The sequence below is a fragment of the Meriones unguiculatus genome, chromosome 1, assembly GCF_030254825.1.
Source record: "Meriones unguiculatus strain TT.TT164.6M chromosome 1, Bangor_MerUng_6.1, whole genome shotgun sequence".
Lineage (NCBI taxonomy): Eukaryota > Metazoa > Chordata > Mammalia > Rodentia > Muridae > Meriones > Meriones unguiculatus.
In genome coordinates, this window is record NC_083349.1 from 39,060,630 (window position 1) to 39,088,091 (window position 27,462).

Below are 27,462 nucleotides of genomic sequence, written 5' to 3' on the forward strand. Positions count from 1 at the left end.
ATTTATATTCCTGCTGAGTCCATTTAGCATTAGCCTATATGTGTATTGTTTAGGTTTGACCACTTGTACTGGACTATTTTTCTTCTGAATTAGATTTATTTTCCTTCTCTCAGGAGCTATTGATTTACTGTAGCTCTTTATCTAACGATAGGACCTTATAAAATGCCCCTGGGTCCACAGTGTATGTCAGCTGTTGTCATTACGTAGGTCCTGTTTAAGCAACCATGTTGTTGAGATGTCATGGGTACAACTTTCTTGTCATGTTTAGAACACAGTATCTGGCAGCAGGCGTCCTGATCCTTTCCTCTGGCTCTTGCAGTCTTTCTGCCTCCTTTTCTACTATTTTCCATGAATCTTAATGTAAAAGTTTCATTCCTATTATTTACCAAAACAACTATTAGATAAATTCTTCCCCCTGCCAGAAACATTATCCCTCTTTTTCTCTTATAGTGCCTCATATAACAATCAAGTAAGCTTGAAAAATTATCAAAACTATGTTTAAATGATTGCATAGATATCTTGGATTTTTATTGGCTGTCATAGCCATATAGTTTTGGCCCAAGTGCATCATTGTGTAGCTGAAGCCACCTGTTGTTTTAAGTATCTAAAATGGCAGACCTCACCTTGGCCCTGAAACTTGCTGGACAAACTTGTGTACATCTTCAAATTTTAAGTTAAACATTGGTTTCCTCATCTAAAAAAATGTATATGGGAATTAAAAGTGCATATTAACAATAATTAAACAATTTTATATGTGTAGGAAAAACTGAACCTGCCATATAAACCCTGAAGGAGCATTCTTTTCCATTTCATAAATTCCATGTCAAAAGAGAGCTGTTAAATAAATATTGGGCATGCCAAAATGGGTATGGACAGTCTTCATCTCACTGTGGAGTTCCACCTACTGGAAGTACCAATGTGGAAAGGGGGTAAGATTCAATGGTGAAAACAGAAGCCAGAGCCATTGAATGACTCATGGCCTGGCTGTGCTGCCCAGCACTGGGTGAATGCTCCAGGATTGCTCTGTCTCAGTTCAGGTTAAATATCTCTAATGCTGGTTTCTTTATGGAAAGTTGGAAGAACTTTACTGCATCCTTTTCCTTTAAAACTACCATCAGTATCTTGTAATAGGTAAAAGTATAGATAATAGAATCAGATGGACCTAGATTTAAGGCTACCATGCATCAGAAGATATCCTGAAGGATTATCAACTTGAGAGACTGTTCTTTTGTTCATAATATTAAGACAATGGTACAAATGTCCTGAGTGTGTTAGGAGACATAAACTGTGTTCTCGGTACATCATGCTCTGTGCAGTTAATATGCAACAAGTTGTCAATCATGTTGGCATTGTTGTAATCAGCCCTATCTGTTTTAAAGATTGAGACTCATAAAATTATATTAATTGCCAGGTAACTTAACAGGATTTCAAATCCCATTCACCCTGGCTTCAAAAATCCATGCATTCACAAAAGGAACACCATAAAAACCAAAGCCAACACTGGCCAACCAACCAAAAGCATCTAATTCCTGGGCTACTATGAAGAAGACTCACTGATGTTGAAAATAAGGTAACAGAATAAATACAATGAAACCACTTCTGGAAGAATTAGGAAAGTAAATAGCAAGTACAATAAGTAGCATTTTTATTAGCTTTTATCATGAAGTTCCTCTCCTAAGCCATGCCACCACCTTGAGGATTTTCCAGCTCGCAGTATGTCTCTGATTCCCAGGTGAGCAGACCGTATGTTCTAATGTGTGGCTGGTCATCAGCATCGGATGTACAAGATTCACAATGCGCAGCTGGAGCAACCTCTGTGCTCTCATTGGTGAGAACCACAGCACATTTGTGGGGATATATGTAATGTTTGAGCTTGAACATGTGCATGTTTGGGTATCCCCTGGCCTACACCTTTCTTAAGCCACACTATTACCAGTGACTTTCTGAGATTCTCTTCAACAGATACAATTTCTTTAGGCAAGAATTGGAGATTGACTGCTTAAGTCTCCCGAACCCACAGGTATTAACTCGTGGGTTTATTACCAACTTGGTAAAGCTGATTAATTTCACACCAAATTTGTCTGAGGTGTTCTATACACAGAGATGTAACTGTTTGTATACACCTGTGTTGCACATGTCTAAGCTTAGAAGAGAGAAGACAGTTGAGGTGCCAAATAGAATCATAACAGTTATCAGGGAACTGTGACCATGAAGTAGTTAAAAATGAACATCTCAGATTCTTACTCTTTTAACAAGGCTCCGTGGACTCATTAAAATTTTCAAATCCTTGCAAAAACTCATCCCCGTTGTGAATGAAAGTAATAGGATTTCAAAGCTAAATGTGGGTGTATGTTAGCTCCCGGCCTTTGAAATTTGCTGTACATTTTATGTGTCTGAGTATGATTTTTAAACAATATTTTAATTGGTTATTTGAGAATTTCACGTAAGGTGTTTTGATCTTATTTACCTTTCTTCTTTAGCTCTTCACGGATCAACAGATCAATTCCCCTTTCCTACCCACTCAATTTTGTGTGTTTGTGTGTTTGTGTGTGTGTGTGTGCACGCACACATGTGTGTGTTGACCCATGCAGACCAATGTGTGCTGCCCAAATATTCTTGTTTATGTGGCCTGCTATTAGAGCATGGTGAACTTACCGGGGTCTTACTGTTAGAGAGGACGGACTCATCTTCTCTCAGCAGCTTCTAGTTGCCAATAGCTTCCCCATTAGGGGTAGGACTTCACGCCCAACTCTCCTCTCGCTGATGGGATTTGTTTTGGCTTGGGTTTGCACAGGTCTTAGGCATGCTGTCACCGCTGTTCTAAGGTCATATGTGCAGAGCCTTGACATGTCCAAAAACCACTGCTTCCTTGTAGTCCCCCATTGCCTCAGGCTCTTATACTCTGTCCACATTCTCTTCTACAATGATCCCTGAGTCTTGGGAGGAGGGGGCATGGTTTATATGTTCCACTTAGCAGGTGTGGTTTCTGTTCTTAGTGAACTATGAGCTGTTTTTATATTTTTAATTCTCCAAAGTGATGCATTTTCATATATTAGTTTTATATTTTATTCAGGGGTCAGGGAAGTCAGGTGTGAGGGTGTTTATCCTCTGGTTCACCGAAGTGGCTCCTTCTACATGAATACACATTTAAGATATTTTTCCTTTGATTCTTCTTTAGCATGCGTTGTGAACACTTGGGAATATTCCCCATCTATGACCCAAACGTGATTTCCTCCTTTGATGTTACTTTGCTTCTTTAGAGCAGCAGCAATGGGCTGGACAGCGCCTGTTACTTCAGATAGGGTAATCACAAAGTACTAATAATTTTGAACCGTGGTAACAGGCCTCTTCTGTGGCCTCTGCACCTATTAATATCTAGTTAAATGATATTCTTTTAATCCAAATTAGCATTATTATTCCCAGTTTGCTGATAAGACATCAAAGTGCCATAAGATTAAGAAGATTAAGTGACAATCCCAGATTGTCTTATTAACGGTAAAATTGGGCTTTAAATCCAGGCCACTTGGTACCTGGTTCTTGCCCTTAACCACTGGGGTGAACTACCATCACAGCCACTGAACATGGTATCTCATATTAAGAATGTTAACAATAATTGTAGTCACATGAAGTTTTCATTGCCTCTATATTTTCCCCAAATATGGACAGTATAGTGGACCCTGCTTCTGGATGGAGAAACTAAAGCTTTGATGGCAGATGCAGCTGATTCAGGTCCATGTAGTGAATAAAAGGCAGACAAACTAAGTCTGGTGTCAGAATTATCAAATGACGACACGTAAAAGGCTGCTTTCCTCCTACCAACATGGGATTCCCATTAGCCCAGTGCAACCTACATTCCCTGCAAGATGAATCTATAGTTATCAATTCAAGTTTAAGTTCATCCTTTCTCTCTTCTTCCTTCTTTCCCTCCTTCCTCTTCTCCTTCCCTCCATCCCTCCCTTCATCCATCCATCCCCTCTCTCCCTCCATCCTTCATCCCTTCATCCCCCTCTCTTCCTCCCTCCCTCCTTTCCTCTGTGTGTATAGAATGTCAGTTTTCTGTGTATGTGGGCTGCTATTTAAAGTCATCGTTGCATAGTCTTGCTGGTGACAATTTCAGAAGAGGCTAAATTGTAAGTGACTTTCTTTCAAACCTCCCTAAAAGGCCTTTGTAGAAAATATTTGAAAGGATTTAAGAGGATTAAAACATTACTTTATTTTAAGTACCCCCACAACACAGTATTTAATGCATCTCCAAAGAGGCTTCATTCTTACAGCCCTGAAAAGGATGTCCTACAACATGCCATGGTGGGAAGCAGAATGGTCTACTGTAGAGAGACCGAAAGCTACATAGGTCTGTTTGAGTGCAGTCCAGAATGGCATTTGGGTACTGGTCTTGGAAAGACAACTTGACTTAGAAGTCATGAAGAGGTACATTTCACCACAGCCTTAAGAAGAACTCCTGTCAGTTGAAGCTGCCCAACCATGCAATGATGTGCCTCAAAGACTCACCAGTCCATGTTACTGGAGGCATTTATGTGGAGGATGGGGAGCAGGCAGGAAAACAACCCAGTGCTGGAGGAAAAGTAGAGTTGTATAAAAATATCTCATTGAGATATTTTTGGTTTTATATGAAACAAATGCTACTTAGGCTAGTTTTTAAGATGATTAATTTATTTTAATATAGTTTAATCTATTTCAGAATCTATTATCTATAAAAGAATCCCAAAGGGGAAAATTATTTAATCTAGTTGAAGAACAACATATTTGGAAATAATTAATAACAGTGTTATAGATCAATAGAGTCTATGATGAGATTTCATATTTTAAAGGATATTATTTAAAAAAATTAGAGAAATCCTAAAATTTCTATAGCTCTGAGTACAGTTACAAAAGAAAAGAAACATTGACAAAAACACATGGTTTTCAGACAAAAATGTAAATTACCATAATGTTCTCAACACAAATGATCTTTTTGACAAAACTATTGAGCTAGCAGAAAACAAGAAAGCTATGAACTGAATCCTAGAAAAATGGCTCAGCAGCAGCTAACAGCGCTTGCTGCTCTTCCAGAGGACCCAAGTAAGTTTCCAGCACCCACATTAGGCAGCTGATAATCACCATCTCCAGGAGCTCCAAAATTGTCTTATGGCCTCTATAAGCACACACACACAGACACACACACACACACACACAGAGAGAGAGAGAGAGAGAGAGAGAGAGAGAGAGAGATTATACTTACACAAACACATTCACATAAATAAAAATGTACTTTTAAAAAGAAAAGAGACAGCTATGAGTTATGACCAGTATAAGGAAGGAGAATGTTCTACTACTACTACAGAAGTTTGAGGTGGAGGAAGATACATACAGAGGTAACACTGTTTGGTTTCCATACTTCTCCTGAATGTTGGAATATCATCAGCCCTTTGCAGACCATACTCAAAGAAAAGCTCCTGAAATACACATCCAACTAATGCTCATATGTTCAATGATACCAATGGTAAAATTAAAAAAAAAATTACTTCAGAACATTTTTGTCTGGATGTGTGTCTTCTTGCTTTCTTTTGCTGTGAAGATATACCATAACCAAGGCAACTTATAGAGGAAGAGTTTATTATCTTCCAAGCACCTCCTAGGACTGCCCATTAAGCCCTGCCTGTAACACTCAAATGCTTTCCTAACCCAAAGTCCCAAAGTCTTCCACATTCTTGCAAAAACAGCATGATCAGGCCAGTTACTCCTTGTTAGTAACAACTTCTGTCTTAGTTACTTTTCTCTTGCTGAAAAGACACACCATGACTAATGCTAGTTATAGAATATTTTGTTGGTGTTATAGTTTCAGAAGATTGGTTAGAGTCCATGACTAACATGGCAGGCAGGCATGGTGCTGGAGCAGTAGCTGAGAGCTTTTTGCATCATGTCCACAAATGTTAAGGCAGAGAGAGAAACCTCAAAGTCCATGCCAGTGACATAGTTCTTCCATTAAGGACACACCTTCTAATCTTTCCCAAACATTTCACTTAAATGGGGGCCAATACTCAAACATATGAGCCTGTGGAGGTCATTCTTATTCAAACCACCACAGTGTGTGTGCTGATTTTTTTTTTTTTTTGTCACATTAATACAAACTGGGTACCTAGAAAGAGAGAACTTCAGTTGAGGAATTACCTCCATTACATTGGCCTTTGGGCATGCCTGTATGGCATTTTCTTATGCAGTAATCCCTAGCTCACTGTATGTAGTGCTACCCTGAGCAGATGGTTCTGAACTGTATAAGAAAGCAGGTTGAGCAAGCCAATAAGCAGAGCTCCTCTGGGCCTCTGCTTCAGGTCCTGCCTCCAGGTTACTGCCTTGACTTCCTGACTTAGTTTCCATTCATGAAGGACTATAACCTGTAAACCAAATAAACCCTTTCCTTCCTGAGTTGCTTTTGGTCATGGTGTTTATCACAGCGATAGAACTAGGATAATGTGGTTCATCTAAAGCATTTGAGGAGGAGGGCTTCAAACATTCTGATCTACCTGTTCACCATTCATTTCCTTGTGTCCTTCAGTTTCAAAATTAGTTTCTCTATATTAGAGAGCTATCAAGAAGGCTGAGTATGATACAACGTTCTATCAAACTGTCTTGGGTTTCCTGACAAGGTAACATGGTCTTGAAGGATAAAATATAATCTATTGTTATGTCTTAGTAACTGCACAGAGACTGAGCAATGGGAAGAGGGCTTACATAGTATAAAAGAGAATGAAAATATGTTCAAAGACACACTTTAGAACACAGAAATTTAACACACCTAGTTTGCTATTTTTAGGAGTACTAAGAAGTAATCTGATCATTAAGATTCGTAAACACTCACAATAATAACTTTTAAAGTGAGCATTGTGGATGTGTGAGACACAATCTGCCTTGACAAGGCTACTTTCTGTATTTTTTGTTTTGTTTTCCGCTCTTAGGGGCCTCTATTAAAACATGGCAGAACTCATTCATTGTGAATAAAAAAAAAATTCTTCTGAATGAGAAGGAGGGTCCTGAAAACCCCCTCTTTAGATATTTGACAGCAAATAATCCTGGCACAAATTACTCCAGTGATGGGAGGTTGCCTCCTTAAACCACTCATCCTTTTGATCTTTATCTCTGCTGTGTAGCCTCTAAATCCACTCCCTGAAGGTTTTGTATTCATCCTTCTAATTACCACTAGAGAGGAAGTGACACCTCCTGCTTCCTCATTTCCACAACCCCTAACTATGTTTCTGACCAGAGTTAGTCTTAAAAATTAAAGGAGCTAAGAGGATCAAAGGCTGTGGTTTTAGAAGGATGCCTTCATTTTCGTGGTGTTCTTAATACTTCAGAACGGTGAGAGGCAAGAGGAGGCAACTGTAATATTCTTGCCTTCCCCAGCAGCTGACTTCTCACAATTAAAGAAACCACTAAAGGGTCTTTAGTAGCCAAGAAATGCTGGACCCTGGTGGGCATGCTCAAGGCAATATTTTGCCATCTGTTGACTACCATTCTGTAAGAAGAGCCCGGGGAAAGCCTCCCTGCTTTTGCAGCCTACTTCATTTATTAGACTTCATAACTCAGAGAAAGCATCCAGCTTTAATTTGTCTTGCTTGATCTCATCCCCTGGTACTGCAAACACACAGAAAGTACCCGTGATGAGAAACGTCAGTGGATTCCCAGTGTTGGACAGGAACAAGCTACCTAGAAGGTGAATCATGGAGGGAGGGGCCTGGGATATATGCCAAGCACTGCATTCCATTCCTCGCTGCTGCTCGGAACTCATTTGGTTTCACACCTGAATCTGTAGTTGTTGTATGGTTCCCTCCATCTCCGAGATAAAAGACTCCAGTGCACAGAGGAGATAAGAAAATTGTGCAAGGCCGGGGTGAGGATTTCACTGTGGCCTCTGAAACCTAATTTTTAGGACTTAGGGGATAAAACAAACCTCAGTGACATGCCACATGTGGGAAACATACTAAGCTCTCATTCCATCTTATTTTGTTTTGTTTGCAATTCTTACGTCAGATTATAGGACCAGAAAAATAGAGATAGAAGTTTTATTGTCATCTCAAATTATGAAAGAAACAGAACAGAAAGTGTATCTTTACAGCTCAGTAAAATGACTCTAATTCAGGTTCCAGTTTTGCTATCTGTACTAGACATGATTAATTTCTCTGGACTTCACTTGCTTAATCTGTGAAATAGGGATATGACCATAGCATCTTCTTTGGAGCACCGGCATTAGTATGAATTTACGCGGTGTAAAGTGTCCAACACCGTGCCTTACATATCTACACCCCAGCTGTTAACGTGTTGAAATGTCCTTCTTCCTGTGGTGGAAATAGGATGATGACAGAAAAATGAACCCTGTGAGTTCTCTTAAGTTAATACTGCTTTAATAGAAATTAATCTGATGCATGCATTTTTATGTTCAAATCAGTGGTTCTGTAATACTCTGAGTCTCTGACTCTGGAGCACTTCAGGAAACGGTGCAGTGACACAAATGCCAGGCGTTTGTTACATTCTTTGTTCTTGATCCTAAAATGCAGCCTTGTCTCACATCTGTTCTAAGTACCCTGGATTTTCTCCCAGTAGGCATTGGAATGGGAAGGGGCGGGGTTGTTACCCATTTCTTCTGGTTAATTAAAAATGGAAAATCTCTACAGTCACTCAGAAGAAAATAGGTGGAAATTTTAAGTACCCTGGGAAGGCTTGAAGGGCGAGGGTGTGGGGATTCTCCAGGACAGATTCTTCAGTCAGTATTACCGCTGAAGTTTGATGCCTGGAGAGAGTGGGTGGTCCAAGTAAGGGGTGTGGCATATCAACCCTCCCAGCCCTCCTGAGATTCCATTCTCTCTCTAAGTGAAATTAGCTAATTTCACTTAGAAATGGAAAAGTTCCTTTTTAGTCTCTTTCACCATGGGAGCTTAAAAAATTGTGTAGTCCAATGCAGCTACACTTTCTTAAAGCCTGCTTAGAAAATTAATGTGAAGAGGGGAAATACTCACTTGAGGAAACCATCTTTTGTGGGCAGTAACCCACACGGCACTTTAAGGGTTAAACTTTGTCTCAGAGAAGCTCTATCTTTCAGGGATATCCCCCAATTTAGAAACTACTATTACTAAAAAGGTAAGCCACAAATGTATTTTTTTTTTTTCCCGCACAGCTTTCTATGACAGGAATAGTTCCCAGTGTGTGAGTGTGTGTATTCGCGCGCGCGCGCGCGTGGGTGCGCGCGAGTTTGACTCAGCCTCTGACCATCTATCATCTCTCTCCACCCGGCTTGGATCAGAGTGAAGACTTGTCAGTCACAGTTAATAAAAGACCTCAGAACCCAGCAGGAATCTCCTTTTTACTATAGATCCATTTTACGATAGCTCTCAATTTATTATGTCACACAAATAAAAAAGGAAGCATTTATCTTATCATTCTGAGGCATCCCTTCTCCCTCCTGGTGCCCTAGCCCCTCCCCCTGCGCCAGTTTCCAGCCCCTCAAAGATGCTTTGTGCAAGAAAGTACAAGTTCTCCTTTTGGCTTCATTTTGCTTTTTTTTTGCTCTCCTCCTGACTCCCCCCTCCCAATGGCCCCCCCTCAAAAAGAAAAAAAAAGAAAAAAAAAAGAGAGAGCAAAGCAAATGGCCCAGGTTCCCCCCCAACGCCTGACCTGCGTTTGCTGGGAGGAGTGCAGGAGAGGGAGCGCGCATTCTGGAGCAGGCTCCTCTGACTCGACCACAGGCTGTTTTGTGCAGGCTGTCCCTCTCCTTCGAAATCAAGCATCCCCTCCCCGAAGCAGCAGGCAGTGTGCCTCCATTCGGCCACATTTGGTATGCCTGAGCACGGCTGCAGGGAGAGGGGAGGTGGCTTTCTTAAGAAGGTTCAGGGGCTCAGGGAACGCCACTTGACTAGACTCCCAAGTTCCAGGAAGCCTCTGCCCTAATGGAATTTGCAGGTGTGGAGATGACCATGGGATGCCAGGGCCGTGGGGGACCGTTTGTTTTTTAGGCACTGCCCAGATTTGCAATTTCTTGTCTTCCCGGTGGAATTTGGAAGGGGTCATGAATCAGACTGATGCTTCTCGACCCCTAAATTGGACCATCCGGAAGCTATGCCACGCAGCCTTTCTCCCATCTGTCAGACTTCTCAAGGTACTGTAACTTGCTGCTTTGAATGGCGCTTACTCTGCTTTTCAGGTCTATACGCCCAACTTCGCACTTGGGCTGGGACTTCAGTTCTGGGGCGTGAGAATGCATGCAGTCCGGGCTGTGTTACCCATGGCTGGAGGGAGTTCCCAACACCCCTACCCCACCCCACCCCCACCCAGCCTGCAGGATGGCCCGAGCCACACTAGGGAATTAGATATGGTCTCAGGGATGGGGCTACCTGCGTGCACCCCCACCTTTCTTAACCATTAGCCCGCCAAACAATTAATTCTCTTATTTGGGAGGATGAGAATAATAGTGGGCATGAAATCTCTTCCCCTCCTGCATTTGGCTCCAGAGCTCATTTTCTTTCCCTGGGGAAGCCCTTCGACCCACTTTCCCTTAAATGGAACCTGAGAGAACAAAGGATTCTCCTTCTTATTTTAAAAGCTTCCTGGCCAGGTGGTCAGTCAGGTAGAGACAAAGAAAGAATGAACCTTATCCCACATGGACTTTTTAAAGGCATGATAATTCCTGTCTCTCGGTTTCTAGACCGGAGTCGGTGTGAGAAAAGTATTGTTTCGCATACATTGAAGGAAGCCGTCTCTAGCTCTGAGTTACACAAAAGATTTCTACTACACCTGAGCTGCAGTTGCTAGTTGTGTCCACAGTGCTCCTGTTTCTGGAAGCAGATGTATGAAAGATACTGAAAAGGTCCTCACAACTCCTTAGGAATCTACCTTCATCACCTGCCTGACAGGAAGGACACAAGGTGTGAAGGCATACTAGTATTGCTTAGAACGTGCTAACCCTTTGTGGAGCAGAGGGCAGGGAGAAGCATAGCTGAAGGTTTCACATTAAAGTTTGTCAGGCAAGGCAAGTCCTTAATTCTCCTTTTTTCTATTACATATGATCTTTTGATTTAATTACTAGTGACCATAGAGGGAGTTGGCTACAGTAGAGAAATGATGGATTAGCCCTGCATAAATCACTCTGAAAAAAAAATTTTTTTTGAGGTGATATTCTGGTTAGGTTTGATGTGGACAGATGATTCTAAATAGCTAAATGGTGTCTCATTACCAAGTATGAGCCATTGTCTGTGATTCCCTGACCTTGTTAAACACAAACTGGTATTAACTTTTACAGTGTGCACCCAAGTGCCCTTCAAACCTCATCTTATGGTTGTCATGGCAATGACTTGCTTCCCAAGGAATATTTGGAAGGGAGGGCATTTAGGGGCATAGGCAGTGGGAGAGATTTCTAAACTTATACGTGCTTTTTCTGTATTGGAGTAACATGTGTAATAGGGCATGAAAAAGAATGAGGCCAGAGAATTAACAAATGAATGTGAGTTTCCCTCCAGATTTTGTAGTCAATCAAGACTAAGAAAAAATGTTTTGACAAATTAACTGTGACTAAGAAAGTCAAGTTCTGTGATCCCATGTGCAATAAAAACTACCTTTTCAGTTAATGCCATTCACTGGCTTGAACCCAAAGTTTTGCTTTTTAACTCGTCTTAACAGATATATGTATATATTATTAATGAATACTCAATGTATTATTAATCAGTGCTCATTTTTAAAATAGAAACTGTTATTAATATACTCCTCACAAAGACAGGATAGAAGTTTGTATTTGAGATAGAGCTGTTATTTTTAGAAGAGCTCTGCCATCTTTTAACTTGAACACACACACAAACACATATGAGCACACATACACCCTATAGCAGGAGACCAATGCTTGCATTGTCATCCAGCTGCACCCTTCCATTTATTCCATTTACTAATGTGGGGCTTGATAACACTTCATCTAATAAAGGGCATTAGTGAGCCTCCTTTTGCTGATTGCAGTATCTGAAAGAGGGAGGTATTTTATTAGAGAACTTCCTCTCTAAAATGACATCTGTGTGCTTGAGAGTGTGGCTACTCCATGAGACTTGAGATAGTAAGCACATTTCAAAATCTTACAAGGAAAAATAAACTGATGCCAAATCCTTTTTAGCCATATTTAGGCAGAAAGTATCAACTTCTTTTGGAAGGCAGCTACACTCACCACCGGACCATCCAGATGCCTTTGAATATGAGCAAATGTATCATCCAGGTGAACACAACAGTGTGTGTTTCCCCCTCTGGGCTATCATTGCCCCATTTTTGCTCTGCTTAGTAGTACCTATGCTTTCTTCACTGCTTCATCTTACAAGTAAAAACTGGAAGCCCATAAGTAATAATTTTCACCTTTGGTAAATATTCTTATTGTCTCAGACTAAACATTAATTACTTAATAATGGTTTTTCTTCCAGCTCATTGCTTGCTTTCAACTTTGTCATCCTTTCACCCTTGACTACCTTCTCCTTCCCCCACTCTACCACCACCATATTAATTTTTGGATGGGTTTTCTGGATCTAGAGTTATTGAAATCCTTAACTAACAAAGCCAGTTCACCCACTCAACAGGTAATTTTTGTTCATCTTTCAACTGTCCTGATATGCTTTGCCCTCTCTGATGCTCTGAGATTTGTCAGTAAAGGCAGTGTGGGGCATCATGGCCTCATTAGATTTTACTCAATGCAGATCTCTCACCAATGCTGGCAGCGTAGGTTCAAGCTAATTTCCATTCTCATTTTTTTTTCCCTTGAAAGTGTACAGAGTAATTTTTGTGGTTGTTGTTTTTCTTTTTTGAGACGGGTTTCTCTGTATAATAACCCTGGATTTCCTGCACTAGTTTTGTAAACCAGGCTGTCCTTGAACTCACAGAGATCCACCTGTCTCTGCCTCCTGAGTACAGGGATTAAAGATGTGTGGCACCATGCCCTGGTAGAGTACTTTTGTTTACTTTTTTTTTTTTTTTTTGCTAATTTACTTTGGTACTGTATGCACAGTTAGAAATGGCTTAATATATAATATAATATACAAATATATATATTTACATAAATATATTTCCCATGTCCTGGTAGAAATGTGTTGTGAAGGAATCAGAGGGAGAAGACAGCCCTGACACATGAATTAATCCCTGCAAGTGTTGGAATGGACCTATTATTCCTTCTGAAAACATTTCATTTGTTGATTTGTCCACCCCAAAGCAAATTTTGAACATGCCAACTGACTCTCACTCTGAATTTGGAGCTTCATTTGGAAATAACACTTGGAAATGAATGTCTGGACAGGCCCAGGGTGATGATAGCCAAAAGACAGAGCCTGCTTTGAAATGGATGCCTTGCAGATGGGACCCTTTCCAGGCCACTTCTCCTCTACTGTAGTTTACTTCATTCTTATGTGGCTCAAGACCTCATCCTACCATTAATCACACACACAAAAGTGAATTTGGTTTCAGTGACAGAATGTTCTTAGCATATTTCATATTCATTATCAGGTCTGTCTCTGCCATTGTTTTATTTAGGAGATTTTATTTTGGTAACTTGTGTTGAGTTTCAAGATTATTTTTAGGGCAAAGAGTTTTCTTAGAAGTGAAGTCTTGGCAGGCTTTTTGAAGAGAAGGCTTTCTGGATAATGGGTTGCATTGGAGCAAAAGAAAGAACTATGTAACATGCTTTGAATAAAGACATCTATGTCTATTCATTAATGAACAGCATAATCAGTATAACTCTAAAGACTGGACACTTTATATTTAGCAATGTTATTTGACTGAGCAGTGTCAAAAATGGAATAAAGGAAGGGATCAGTGATTTAAGTGCACTTGCCTTGCTGCTATGCCAGAGGACCAGGGTTTGATTCCTCACACTCTTATTGGGAGATTTACAGCTGCCTTTAACTCTAGATCCAGGGGATCCAATGCCTTTTTTTGGCCTATATAAGCTTCCATAAATAGAACACACACACACACACACACACACACACACACACACACACACACACACACACACACACACACACACACACACACACACGGAGATAAAATTTTAAAAAAATCATTTTTTTTCTTTGACCTTTTGAGACAGGGTCACTCTGTGTAGCCCTGGTTGTCTTGGGAGCTGTCCTATGTCAAACAGGCTGTCATCCTATAAGTCCTATGTCACAGAAATCCACTTACTTCAGCCTCCCTCCTAAGTGCTGGGATGAAAGACACACACTATTACACCTGACTTAAATCTTATATATATACTCTCTATACATTCTATATGTATATATATATATATATGTATATATATATATAATAAATTATTTGGGAAAGGTAGTTTCACTGTGTTTAATTTCCATTGCCTTTCTAACAAACACTGTGACCTTGAGGCTCCATAATCTCTAATCTCTCTGCTACATGGAAGGGTTTCAGTCTTGAAGAGATCCTATGGGGACTCCCTATTGTGAGGCCTGCATGCTCCCTGGGAATGGAAAAACACACTATATCTGGGCTTAAAGAACTGGACATTTTAGCGGGGAAGAAAAAGAAAGGAAATAATAAATAGAGAGATCCAAAGCACGGAGGATCTTGTCTTCTAAAAAAAAAAAAAAGAGTTTAACCATTAGTCCAATCCAGATGGGGTAAGGTCTACAGTGAGGTGAGTGCCAGATCCCATAGTGTACACTTACTCTGGCTGCAGGGTCTTGACTCAGTGAGATGTGGTTAAGTGGGCAATGAATTAAGTGGGAAGTGAGATTAGAGACCTGGATAATATCTAAGAACGTGGGATAAGACCAAAGAAATAAAAGTAAATTGTATAGGGGCTTCTTATATTGATTATTTGTGTCTAAAAGAAGAACCTTGAATTATCTTTGAGTTTCCGTCTTTGGTATCTGATTGTATGGACATCCCAGGACCTAGGAACAAAAGTTCCAAGAACAAAGGGCAAACCTGCTTTGTGGTCTTTTTAGTGAGCTAGAAAGATGTGCCACCTGCTGACTTTAATTTGTCAGAGACAGAGTCATCAATATGCTCCTCTTTAAGCCCTAGTAACAGAAAACGTTCAAGTAAATGATACTCACTTATAGTAGTGTCGTGTCTATGTTACTAGACTTTAATGTGATGTTACCAATCTTGTTGAACCATGTATCATTTCACCAATTAATGTCCCCTCATTGCAGCCCTGTCTTTTGGACTTCAGACAGCACCTGTTTTATTTTTATTTCCTTTCTGAATTTTACATCTTAAAATTAATGAACGTTACCTGGATAGCTAAAGGGAACTACTTGATAGAGCAGTGGTTAGCTATGAGATCAGGGCTGAAGTTTTATGCTCTGTATTTCCTTATACAGTTATGCCATGCTCATCATACTGTTCCTGAAGCAAAGCAAGACGTTGTTTATTGTCAGTGATGGTCCTTCCAGACAAGAGCTTCTCCTTAGTGCCCTCAAGTTCTCAACAAACAGTTATGTGGAGATTCGCTTCAGTATTTATTTTTATTTGTATGCTTCTAAGAAGAAGTCTTACTCTGAGACTGGCCTCAAACATAGGACAATCTTCCTATATTAACCTTCCACGTGCTAGGACTGCAGGCATGAGTCATGACTCCCAACATTCAGTTTGTATTTTTAAGGACCTCCAAAGGTCTTCCACTTTCATAAAAGATTCAGAATTTTCTATGAAAGGTAGACTAAGAGCAAACTCCAGATTGTTGCTTAGTGAGGAAAGGTCACAAATGAAGCAAAGTAGTGAGCAGCAGTTAACGCCAAGCCAGCAATGAAACGCATCCCTGTTCATTCTGTCTATACATGATGAAGTTATTGTGAGAAGGCTCAGGGAGCTTGCTGTGGATAAAAAAAATAATTGTTTTCAGGAAAAGAAAGTATGTTGTTAAGCAGAATTTTAATGCTGCACATAAAGAAACCTTTGTCTTTTCATCTCATGGAACATCAAACTCTGATTCCTTTAAGAAACAATTAAGAAAGAAATGATAGAAAGGGGGAAATGTGGCCCCCCTGAAAGCTCTGAGGACTGTGACGCAATTCAGAATGTGGCCCCTACTCATGTTGCACCCTATGCCATGTGACTTGGCTTTTTGTGAAATGTTCCCAAACAGCCTGAGGGGAATTTCTTCTGAGGCCAGAAGAAACCTTCTTATTGCTCTGGATACCTCTGTCTCCTCTATTGTGGATAAAAGAATGAAAATGTGTGGTAATGGGGATGAGGGAGGAAATGGCTGGATGTCCAAGTCCAGAGCCTCCTCACTCAGGGAAGCATGGGGTCACAGCAGTGTTCCTGCCAAACTCTGTGTCTGCCTTTTGTGGTGACTTCCTGCCTCTTCAGTGTGGCTTCCAGGCCTACCCTCTCCTGGCTGTTATAACCTCAGCTGGCCCCAGAACTCTAGACAGCAAGATTATATCCTTTCTTTTCCATTAACTGACATAAATAAGTGTTTTAATCCTACGTATTCAATAAATGTGTATTAAATAATCAGAATAATGACTCAATGGTAAATGATACATGAAATCTTAAGACTAACCATCATCTAGTGAACCATGGAGAGCAGGCTTTCCAGTCTCAGAGTTATTGATTCAGTAAGTAGACAAAGTTCCAGAATTTGCAGTTTACCTAGTTCTGGGCTCAGTCATCTGCATTTTAACTAGCTCTCCCAGTGAGCCTGTTGCCCACAGCTCTTATAAGAATGGGCCCCACATTGAGAGAAGCAGAGCTGGAGGGAAGCTTAATTCAATGGCCTAGCTGGTGCTGGCATCTGGGCTGAACAGATTTTGTGTTAGACAACAGTGGAAGCAAAGGGTTTGAAGTAAACAGTTCACAGGTTTTCAAAATTTAATCATGAAAGTTCATGCACAGAGAGAAATAAATTGAGTTCAGCTGCCCTGCTTTGGGTTGAAGATAATGTAGCATTGTAATCTGAAGAGATGTTTGTCCTCATTTCTTTAGTTTTCTGCTTATTTATATGATCACGTCTCCTTTTTTTTTTCTTTCGTATGGCTAAGTCATGGGATAAAAGAAGATCTATTTTATGTCTTCTTGAATTTATTTGAGATAAAGTTATGTGCAGAGCTCCCCAAAACAGTCTTAGTAATTAAGACTGTTACATTCCCCATAGGATTTGAAGACTGATGGGCATTCTATGTGCCCTTTAGATTGCAATGGTATTTGATAGCACCCCAGAATGGCAGCCATAACTGATGCCCACAATGCAAGAGGCACCAGCAACCTACCAGATCCATACCATAGTCACCAAAGCACCCAGTGATTCTAGACAGGCATGGGGCAGAAGATAACATTCAGTACTTCTGTTTGAATCAGATTTAAAATTAAATCCACATATGGAATTTTTAAGTGATGCCTTGTATTAAATATTATACTATGGGATAGTAGAGCTAAGCAAAACTGTCTATTTTTTTTTTCCTGAGAACATGATTTGATTTTGGTCATTTGAAAAGGACTTTTACATTTTATAACACATTCATTTGTATTTAAGAGCATTTGGGAATTCTGCTCCTCCTTTTGGCTCTGCTTTACTTCATTTCCAGAGACATATACCTAGGAATTGTAGTTCGGAGACAGTATTGATCTATTGTATTTCTTTTCCTATAATAAATATTTTTAAGATTTAATGTAAATGTAATTACACTATAGGTAAATAGAGGCTGGATGGGTTAAGGCAGTAAGAAAGAAAAGTAGGGGAAGGAGAGAAAGTCACAAAGACAGAGTAAGCAGGGAATGAGAGAGAATGAGAAAAAGAGAACTCTTGAAGGGGTATTTCTCAATGAGGTCCAAGACTGTCTGTCATAGACCCAGTTCTGAATATTCTACCCAGATTGCAATGCTGGGAGGACCTTGAGAATCTACATTTCGCCAGCAATTGTATGCATAATAAAATTTGAAGCTCTTCCCTTTTAAAGCATGACATGTCAGTGCAGAGATATTGGCTCATTAAATTATGCCTCTGGCAGGACTGCACCTCCGTATCTGATTTTATCATTAAAACCAGAGTTCTTACCATCTTTCTATACATCTATGTAGGCTCGTCCTTCATTCACACCTTGTAATTTCTCGTGCTTACAGAGCACCGACGAACTATTATTACACTTGTTTTTTAAGGGATCATGCAGGACACCTGATTTACATGCCAGAGAGGTATAATCCATTAGTAGCATCCTGGGCTGAAAGAGATGGCAGTATCTCATTCTTCACTTAAGATACTATGCACATTCGTGGAGGATGACAGGGAAACATTAACGTAAGAACGTTGTCTGACTTTTGCCTATTCCTAGCCCTTGCTGAACTCCCAAGTCTTCTTTTCGTTGGATTTCCTTCTGCTTGCTAGAGTCACTCATTCATCAGATCACCCCAACTAAAAATCCTAGGTTGATACCTTTTTGCGTTACTTCATTTTAGCCTTACATAATCTGACAATTAGTCCTGCCAGATTTTCTCCTGTCTCTAATCCACCCCCTTCTATCTATTCCTAGTTCCCAAATTTGGCCTCTTTGTTTCTTGGGGCCCAAAATACTATAACTGTCTCCAGTCTTGTCCACCTAAAAGCATTCCTTCTTCCCCTCCCACCCCCAGAATGGCCCTTTTAAGATGCAAGTGAGCTGAGGCTGGCTGTGTCTGCTGTTCTTTGATGGGGACTCTGGGTCTGGTAGGACACAATCTGAACTTCTTGACCCATTAAGTAAGGTCTTGCATCATCTAGCCTCTGTTACTTCTCTGCCTTTCATATGTTGTTCTAATTGTAGAATTCTTCATAGTTGGTCTTTCTGCACATGTGATTGCTATACCTGGAAAATTGAACCACACCTTCTCCTCAACAATTTCTGTCCATTCTTCCAATGCTCAACTTAGGTGAATCAGATGAGTTTTTTTTATATTTCCCGAGAATCAAGATGGGTTTCTCCTCTTTTGCATGTTTATAAAATCAATCACTCTGCCCTCTCTCCACCCAACCTTGATACTGAAGATCATCTGGAAGGCAGGAATCCTACTTCATTCACTTTGGTATAAGGGGCATTTAGTAAAGAACCTGGGACATAGTAGGTATGAAATGAGTTGTGCTTGAGTAGGTGACAGTTGGAAGAAATTAAGTCATGTGCTGGATTCAAGCATGCGATGGTGCCATTTAGAAGACCAAATGGCACTACAGTGCCTTGGTATTTTTGGACAAGTAAAGAAAAATTTGAACTTGGGGTTATTTACTTCATGTGTTGCCCACATTGGACGATTAAATAACTGAATGAGTAAACCAGTCCAGTACTGAAAGCAGTCCAGTAATTCGTAAAAATAGAACAAAATGACTATGAACTCAAGAAGACACTAAGTATAAGTAGTTCAGACCAGTTGCCTGTTTTCACAATATTTACTGAAATAAAAGTGAAAAATGACAATTACCTCCTTTGTTGATTGTGTTAGAGTGAACGCAGTCCTTCATTTAGTAGATAATAGAATGTTTTTTCTTTAATAATGTTCTTGGCTGGGTTAAGCTGTGAACTAAAGAAAGTAATATTAGAAGGATAGTGTTAATCCTGTTGTGACCTTTCCTGATTTACTTTCAACTGAGCATTTGGCTAATATCTAGAGACAATGACATAGGCACTTTCCTATTGAAATATGTGAGTATTTAAATGTACACATGATTTGGGACTTACTTTTCTGATTACATTGGGCTATTTCACTACATTGATTATTATATATCAATGGCAAGTGGAAATCTTAGTTATCAGGTTCCAATAAAGAAAAAAATAGACTACCATGTGGAAGAAATTAAAATTCTTAAAATATAATCCACTGTTGTTGGTGAAAGTCAATAGCATATGTGGCTAGATAAAAGGTATGTAACTATCTGTGGGATTACCTCTGTCTGTCTTCTTGATGAATGAAAATGTTACAAAGAGTGAGCTGTCAGCTAACAAGTGTTTGCCTGTAGTGGCCTGAATGATGGCTGGACCATGTAGGATCTGGCAGTTACATTTGCAGTGTTGAATGTTCCAAGCACTTCCTTTCGACCTCAGTACTACTGATGTCCTGAGCTTTCAGACCTCTGCAAGACCTGTAACAGTGTCTTCGGTTTCCACACACTGTATACAAAGCAGAGTCTTCACTATGCCAATCAAAACAGTCTCCATGCTTTGTTAGAAACATCATCCTAAGTTAACAATAACTTCTCCAAAAGCGCCTTTTTGAAGACAGGTATTTCAAGTCTTGGTTGGATCGTTCACTTTTTCTAGACTCTCAAGAGATAATTCCTAGGTTTGGGAAGGGGGTGCTCTAACTTTAGATGTACTTTCCTGTTTTAGAGAAGTCTGAAGTTCGGCTTACATTGGGAAAATTAACTGGTCAATTACTATTCAACAAATGTAGATGGAATAAAATTATTTTCTCATTTTATTGTTAACCACCTCTTGTTTTTTTTTTTTTTAAAAAAAAAAAGTAAATTTGGCCAGATTCTGTGAAAGTAAACATTCCGTAGTGTTGCTTTGCAAATTAAAAGCAGAACATATGTGTCAGTTTGATTGATGTATCAAGTAAAATATTTAAATTGTATCATTGCTTTGTTCTATAATAACATCTACTTAGAACTATTAAGAAAAATGCAACACAAAGTTCATTTCAATGTGTAGGTAAAGACATTCTGTACCAACTCGATAGCATGGCATTCACTCATTTGAGCAAGGGTATGAGATTGATTAGGGAGTTACATAAAAGGCTATCTAATTTAATTTAAAGATCACTATAACTAGAGCTAAGTCTTGGTCATTAACTTCAGCACGATCAAATGGACAGTAAACCGCACTAAACTGTGTTAGAGCAGTCAACTAAAACTCAAGATGAGTTGTCAAGAACAGTTTTACTTTTGGTATCTCAGTTTTATCACGTGTAATGAGAGAGGTTTGGGTTAGAGCAGGGCGAGTTAAAAAATTTTTTTTTCTATAAAAAGCCAGTTCATAAATATTTTAGGCTTTGTGGGTCAGATAGTCTCTTTTGCAGCTGCTTTGGAGGCGACCCTCTCTGCATGGTGACAAACAACCCTATTTATTATACTGTGGCCCAATATCAGCCATAAGAGGGTATATAACAAAGGAGTGGACTTGCATCCCAGTAAAGCATCCATGAGCACAGAAATTTAAATTTATATAATTTCAAATGTCACCCAATATTGCTCTTATTCTCATTATTTATAACAATTTTAAATGCAAAAGTGAAGTATTTTTAGCTTACCAGTGGTAGATAGAAGGTAAGAGGGACAAAGCCTGAAGGACATAGTTTGTCATTTGTGACATAAGGTAACATTTTTTAACTGGATGTTTCTTTTTTTAATTAACTTTTATACAATATACTTTGATCATGTTTTCCCTCCCCCTACCTCTTCCCAAATCCCCCCTACACCTTCCTATCCAACCTCATTTCTCTCTATCAAAAGAAATTCAAACAAAACAAACCAAACCTAATAAAACAGAAAATGCCAAAGTGAAGCAAAAAGCCATTTCCTCTTCCTACTCCCTCCACACACAGCCTTGAGGTTTGTTTTGTGTTGGCCTGCTGGGCATGGGGCCTGCATGGAATGTGGGTTTATACCAGTGACACTCCAGTGGAGAAACCTCATTGTTCCTTTCCCAAGAGATATCAGTTGCAAACAGCGCCTTGCCTGGGGTAGGACTTTGTGTCCACTTCCCCTTTACACAGGGACCAATGACTGGACCATGTGCAGAAAGTGACTGTGAGGCACATGACCTGTACAGGAGCAGAGTCAGGAAGATGGTAAAAGGTAGACGTGACAGACGACTCCAATGAAGCAGTGTCCTCCACATAGCAGCAGCACTGATGCACACATGAACTCACAGGGAGTGACAGCATGCGCAAGATCTGCACAGGTTAAAGCTAAACAAAACCCCTGCGCTATTGTGTTTTAATTACAGAGGGATGATGGGAATATCATAGCATGCCCCCATTCTTAAAGGAGCGTTTGTTCATTGCCGTGGTTTATGCTTCTTGAGATCAGTTGGTTGTGGAATAACTGTTTCACGATGGACAAAATACTTGTCGTTTCTCTTTGAAATATATACTTTCAGTTCTTCTATAGATGTCATCACTCAGAGATTATATCAAAATGTCTAAGGACTGAAAGTGAAATGTTAGCAGTTCAGCATTTGAACAGTCCTTTTCGGCTTGCAGGGTATTTTGCTTTATATAATGTGCAATGTACTTCACCTCCTATTGGGCATGGTCTCATGAACAACTATAGTAGGCCCAGTCACTCTGTTTTTTAGGTGAAAATGCTATGAGTTAGGTAAGTTAAGCCTCATGTTAGAGGGCTTTCTGATGCCCTGTGCCCTTCTACATCTTACCTCTAACCCCTCTGACTCTCTTCCTTTAAGATCTAGCTTGCATACAAGACTTCTTTCATGAACCTGTAATAGAAACACAGAGATTATCTGGGGACTTTTAAAAGCATGTTCTCAAAAATGATCATGGGCAAGACGCAAAAATTCCAAGCCTCCCTTTTTATAAATTAAAATGATAGATTGAATAATTATAAAGACAATACACTTAGTGTTAGTATAGACTATAATCAGTATTCAGTAAATATAAATTATCTTCCTTTCAACCTCATAAAATATAAATGGTACAATGGAAATGAACAAAATTAAAGATGTCTTTCGTGTAATCTGCACTTGCAGAATCCATGCTATTTGTGTGCAGGAGACTTTTAGTCTCCATGTTCTGTGTTAGTGTTCCCCAGAGAAGCATACGAATATGATGAGCGCATGTATGCATATGCATGTCTACATGGATATGCATGTGTCTACAGGAGCACAGAGGATGGGCAAGGAGAGCACCTCATTTTCACGTATTCCTTTTCAAATATTGCTTCCTTTTCTCTCGGAGGCTTAGCAAGTCTGAAACCTGCAGGGTTTCAGGTTTCAGGAAGCTGTAAATTCAAGAGAGGTCAAACTAGAGTTGGAGATCCAAGACAGGTCAAGCTAGAGCTGCTGTGAAACCAGGAAGAGCTCATGCTGCAAAAAGATTCTCCTTTCTGGGAAAAGGTTGGCCCCCTTTTGACATCTGACCCCCAAACTTCACATTATTTAGTGTGATATGTGTTAAGTAAAGGGTCATGATTTAAGTGTAAAAACCACACCCAAAAGCACCCTCAGGGAAATATCCGGAATGTTTGACCAAATCTAAAAACCTGGGCAGCATGGCCCAGATAGGCTGACACATAGAAACCACCATATAGGTCATTGTTAACTACTCATGCTAAATGTAAATGAAACATTTCTTCCAAAAAATAAGCTTTTTAGCACAACCAATAACTCAAATGAAAGCGTAGGCTAACCACAGACATATGTACCTTGTTTGTTCGGGGACCCATAAGCCTCCATTTCTGATTTTCATAGTGCATCTCTATTCTTGCCTTTGGAGCCTAACTTTTTCTCATCCTCTACAGGCCAATAACATTTGCTGGGTCACCACATTCTAAGCGATCTTAGAGTTTCATTCCTTTCATCTGGCCATTCTGTGACTCCTCTGGAATCATCTCACTGTGATCAGTATTTCCAAGCTGACTAAAACTTAACCATCGCAAATTTGTATCTTGAAAAAATAAAAAGCACAACAGCACACTGTTTATAAGTCATGTGACAGGAGCTGAGTACAGAGATTTTGTGACATATGAATTCATATAGAATTATCATGCAAGAAGTTGTTCAGTATACAGTAGATTATTAATATTTTAATCAGAACTGACCTGGTTTTACGGACAGCGTTCTGAAAGCCCATAGTTTTTGCAAATTTAATATTCAATGTACGTATTGTTTGTGTTTTCATGCATTAAGTAATTCACACATCAACACAAAGTACACGAAACTGGCTTTGCTCCCCATTCATTTTTGTATTCTTTCTAAATTGTTTATCCTACAATAATCTCCTGTGTTGTGTCAGAAATTATGATTGTATTAGAAGTTCTCAGATGAAAAGCACTAATCCTTTGATCAAGAAAAGCTAATGATGGCATTAGGGAGACAGAGAAGGACGTCGAGGACGGTACATTTTTTTGTATTGGGGAGTTCAGATGCAGACACCAAACACAGCCGAGAAAGGTAGGCAGGCTTTTTCAGGTAAGGCAACGCTGGGTGGAAAATGACAGAGGTGGGAAAACAGGGTAGAAAGGACACTGTGGATAACAGAGTGAAATGTAAAAAGACAGGAAGTATTGTGTAGGACAGTGTGCCTCACGGGAAGGGAAGCAGGAAGGGAGCAGACAGGTAGAGGGTACAGGGGCTGCGTAGCGGAAAGGGAGCCCCGGAAGCTGCGGGCTGCTTCTGAGGAGGGTGTGGGGTGTGAATTAGCTGGGCTGTACAGCTCGTACTCACCCAGCAGACTGCCTCGTTTAGGCTGCTCAGTTGAAGCGCAAGGCTGCCACCTCCTCACCCTCTGCCTCAACGCTTTGTAGAGAGCACCGCTTTCCCCCAGCTGTGCCAGTGCAGGGGCGAACCCAAATTCATTAGTCATTTAATGTGGGAACTGCTTAGTACCAGCAGGATGCTCTTGAGAGGGTTTTCGCTGTGGGAGGGATGCTTCACTGTTCTTTCTTTTTGTCTTTTCCTCCTTTTTTTTTTTTTAAGTTTATTCTTGTGCTCCTGGCAAACTCATTTTCCACATCCAAACAACTTTGCCAAACTGCTCCATGAAGAAGTGTCTCATTGTATTTTATGCATTCTGAAATGCCTTGTCCAGGATGATAATGGCCTTCGGAGAATTATAGTAAGCAAGTGTTGTGGCAAGAAAACCTTTTTTTTCCCTCTCTGGAAAACTCTATAATGTAAGACAAAGGGAAAAAGTGGGCATGCCTAGTTTTGGTCACAGAGCAAGAAAGGAGGTGTACCCTCAGTGAGCAGGTCTATTCCATACCTTGGGGTTCCTGAGGTCTGAACTGATTCTCTGGGTGGAAAACTCCAGTATCCCATGAATACCTCCAACAGGTAACCTGATGAAGATGACACTGGAGCCTCATGGAAACTTTCCTGACACAAGACATAACTTACATCATGCATTATTTATGAATGTTTATCATGAACTCAGTAATTTTTATAGCTGCAGTCATTATGTGACCACTCTTGCCAAAGTACATTAATTTGCAGTGGTGCCTTTCCCAGTTATGACAGCCTCCGGCGTCAGCGCTGAGGGTCCAGGGTAACCACTGCAAGACTTCTAACATTCCTGTGTGTGAGGGGGTTATGGGTATAGATGCATACACTTTTTAAGCACTGTGTGTTATTTGGTGCTGACACCTGAAAGTATTTCTCTCTTGTAGCATCTGCCGCCTCTCGCCTCTCTCGGGGACAGCTAATTCTTCTAAATAACAATGGCTTGGTCAGGAATAGCCTTTATATACCCGTATTCCAGAGATACTTACCTCTATCTGGCTTTGTCACCCGAAGGCATCACTCCTCTTTTTTGAGCATACCAGGGCCCAGGTTCAGACAAGTAGAGCTCACCCCTTGTAACCCAGAGCTCAATGCAGTACACGAAAGAGCCAGTCCCAAGAGATTACCAGGCTCTCCCCCACTTTCTCAGAACACTGAGTATGCAGACCTAAACCTGCTCCTTTGCTCCAGTTTCCCTCCTCCAGTCAAAAACCTCCTGTTTTTGTTTTGTTTTGTTTTTTTAGTTTTTCAAGTGTCCTTGTGTCTCACAGGCACCTCTACTAGAATTTGAGAATCTAGTGTACTGTTTTCCAGAGCTCCTTCCGTGACTGTTCTGGAGCCTTGTTATCACATGGATCTGCTTTCCCAGACCCCCTCTGTGTCAGATTTGCTGTCTTTGGAATTGTATTAAGTCGAAACATTCCAAATGTATTTTGCATCTGCCTTCCTCCAGTGGATATGTTTTTTTTTCACTTTTTTTTTGTTTCTCATTCTAAGTGGTATGAATATACCATAACTAATCTCTCATTTTTCTTTAAATGGGCATTTGGGTTATTTCTCTTTGCGGGTCCCATAATGGAAGTTGCTGTGGGCATACTGTGGACATCTGCACTCATTTGTCTTGGTGTCTCTCTAGAGATGTAATTGTGTTTATAGGGTACAAATGTCTGACATTAGTAAATACAACAGCCAAGTTCTTCCACAATGATAATAATATTTTATATTCTTGTAATGTGATTGTTATACACTCATATATATATATATATATGTTTATATATGTATTTATCTATCAGTTCCATGCCATCACATCTCTTAGTGATTATCATTTGTCGTTTGCTAATGGCTAATCCAGTGAGCTTCACATATTCATTTTTAAAAGTAGCAACAGCTAGAAAACTTTATGGGTTTGGCTGAGGAAAGGAGAAGTTAACACTTATCACTGTGACTAAACACCAAAACACATAATATACATCTTATTTGATCTCCAGTAATAAAGCTTTACTATATCAGTTTTCAAATAAGGAGTGTGAGACTAAGAGAGGTTCAAATGACGTAAGGATAGTAAGAATATTAACTACTTGGCACTGTGATTGGGAGAAACACAGGAGGACTCATGAAGTTCTGGGACTAGCAGCTGGCACACATGAAGGTAGGTATATAATTTTGCTGTTCTGAAATAATGTTACAAATTATAAAGAAAGGGATATTAGTTGCTTCTCTTAAGGAAACCTGAATGTATCACCAAGAAACATTACAAAATGTTGTCTGTACCTGAGTGAGAGGGCAGGCTTACCCATAAAGAGTAACCAAATGAGTCTGACTGTCTTTAGTGGAAGAAACATTCATGGAGTGGGTCTTGATGGAAAGGGTTCACATTTTAGAAAGAGCATGTGGAGGTTAATCCTCCTTGTCTACTTGACAGATCTATCATCATCTAGGAAATGCATATCTGGCAACTGTTTGGGGCATTTTTAGAGTGATTTAAATGAGATGAGAAGACCCATCCTAAATGGAGGCAACACCATTCCATGGGCCAGGGTCTTGGATGAACACAAACGAATGAGCGTACACAATATCAACACTCATCTGTACTTCCTGAATGTGGGGACAATAGGGCCTGCTGACTTCCCCACTATGCTAGACTATCTGCCAGACTGTGAGTCCAAATAAACCCTTCTTAAAGTTACTTTCATCAGGTATTTTGTGATAACGGTGAGAAAAGTAGTACAGAAAATAAGTGCCAAACAGTGACTGTTTGTGTGATAAATTTGAGCGTGTGGTTCAGGAGGAATGTACAGGACTTCAGGACAGGGGTTAGAGAAGCTTTAGAACTGTCTAAGGGGAACTCTCTAGCGGTAGACCATCTTGAAAAGAGCTTGAAAGATCAGAATATCAAGAGAAGTGTGGACATGCGGGGGGGGGGGGGGGGGGTGCTGGCTCATATCTTCAGAGGAGAGCCTGAGAGCTAAGTTGAGAATTGGAATAGATGCTATTCTTATGACAGTCTGGAAAA

At 40.1% G+C, this 27,462-nt stretch overlaps 1 protein-coding gene and 1 long non-coding RNA gene across 21 annotated transcripts in view; one reads left to right on the forward strand and one right to left on the reverse strand.

Moving 5' to 3' along the window:
* Positions 1-9,778, reverse strand: part of LOC132655238 (uncharacterized) — a 56,137-nt gene extending 46,359 nt beyond the window's left edge. Inside the window, exon 1 of one of the 3 annotated variants that reach the window (XR_009592974.1) lies at positions 9,664-9,778. This is a non-coding gene — a long non-coding RNA (uncharacterized LOC132655238). The remainder of the gene's footprint in view (positions 1-9,663) is intronic. The other 2 variants (XR_009592973.1, XR_009592972.1) reach the window with 2 other exon arrangements.
* The window catches only part of Trpm3 (transient receptor potential cation channel subfamily M member 3), a 539,859-nt gene continuing 522,099 nt past the window's right edge, over positions 9,703-27,462 (forward strand). For 17 of the 18 annotated variants that reach the window (XM_060387459.1, XM_060387502.1, XM_060387548.1 and 14 more), the window contains exon 1: positions 9,707-10,144. In XM_060387459.1, the coding sequence (XP_060243442.1) occupies positions 9,968-10,144 (177 nt within the window). In that variant the 5' untranslated portion in view covers positions 9,707-9,967. Of the gene's footprint in view, positions 10,145-27,462 lie in introns of all 18 variants that reach the window. The other variant, XM_060387559.1, reaches the window with a different exon arrangement.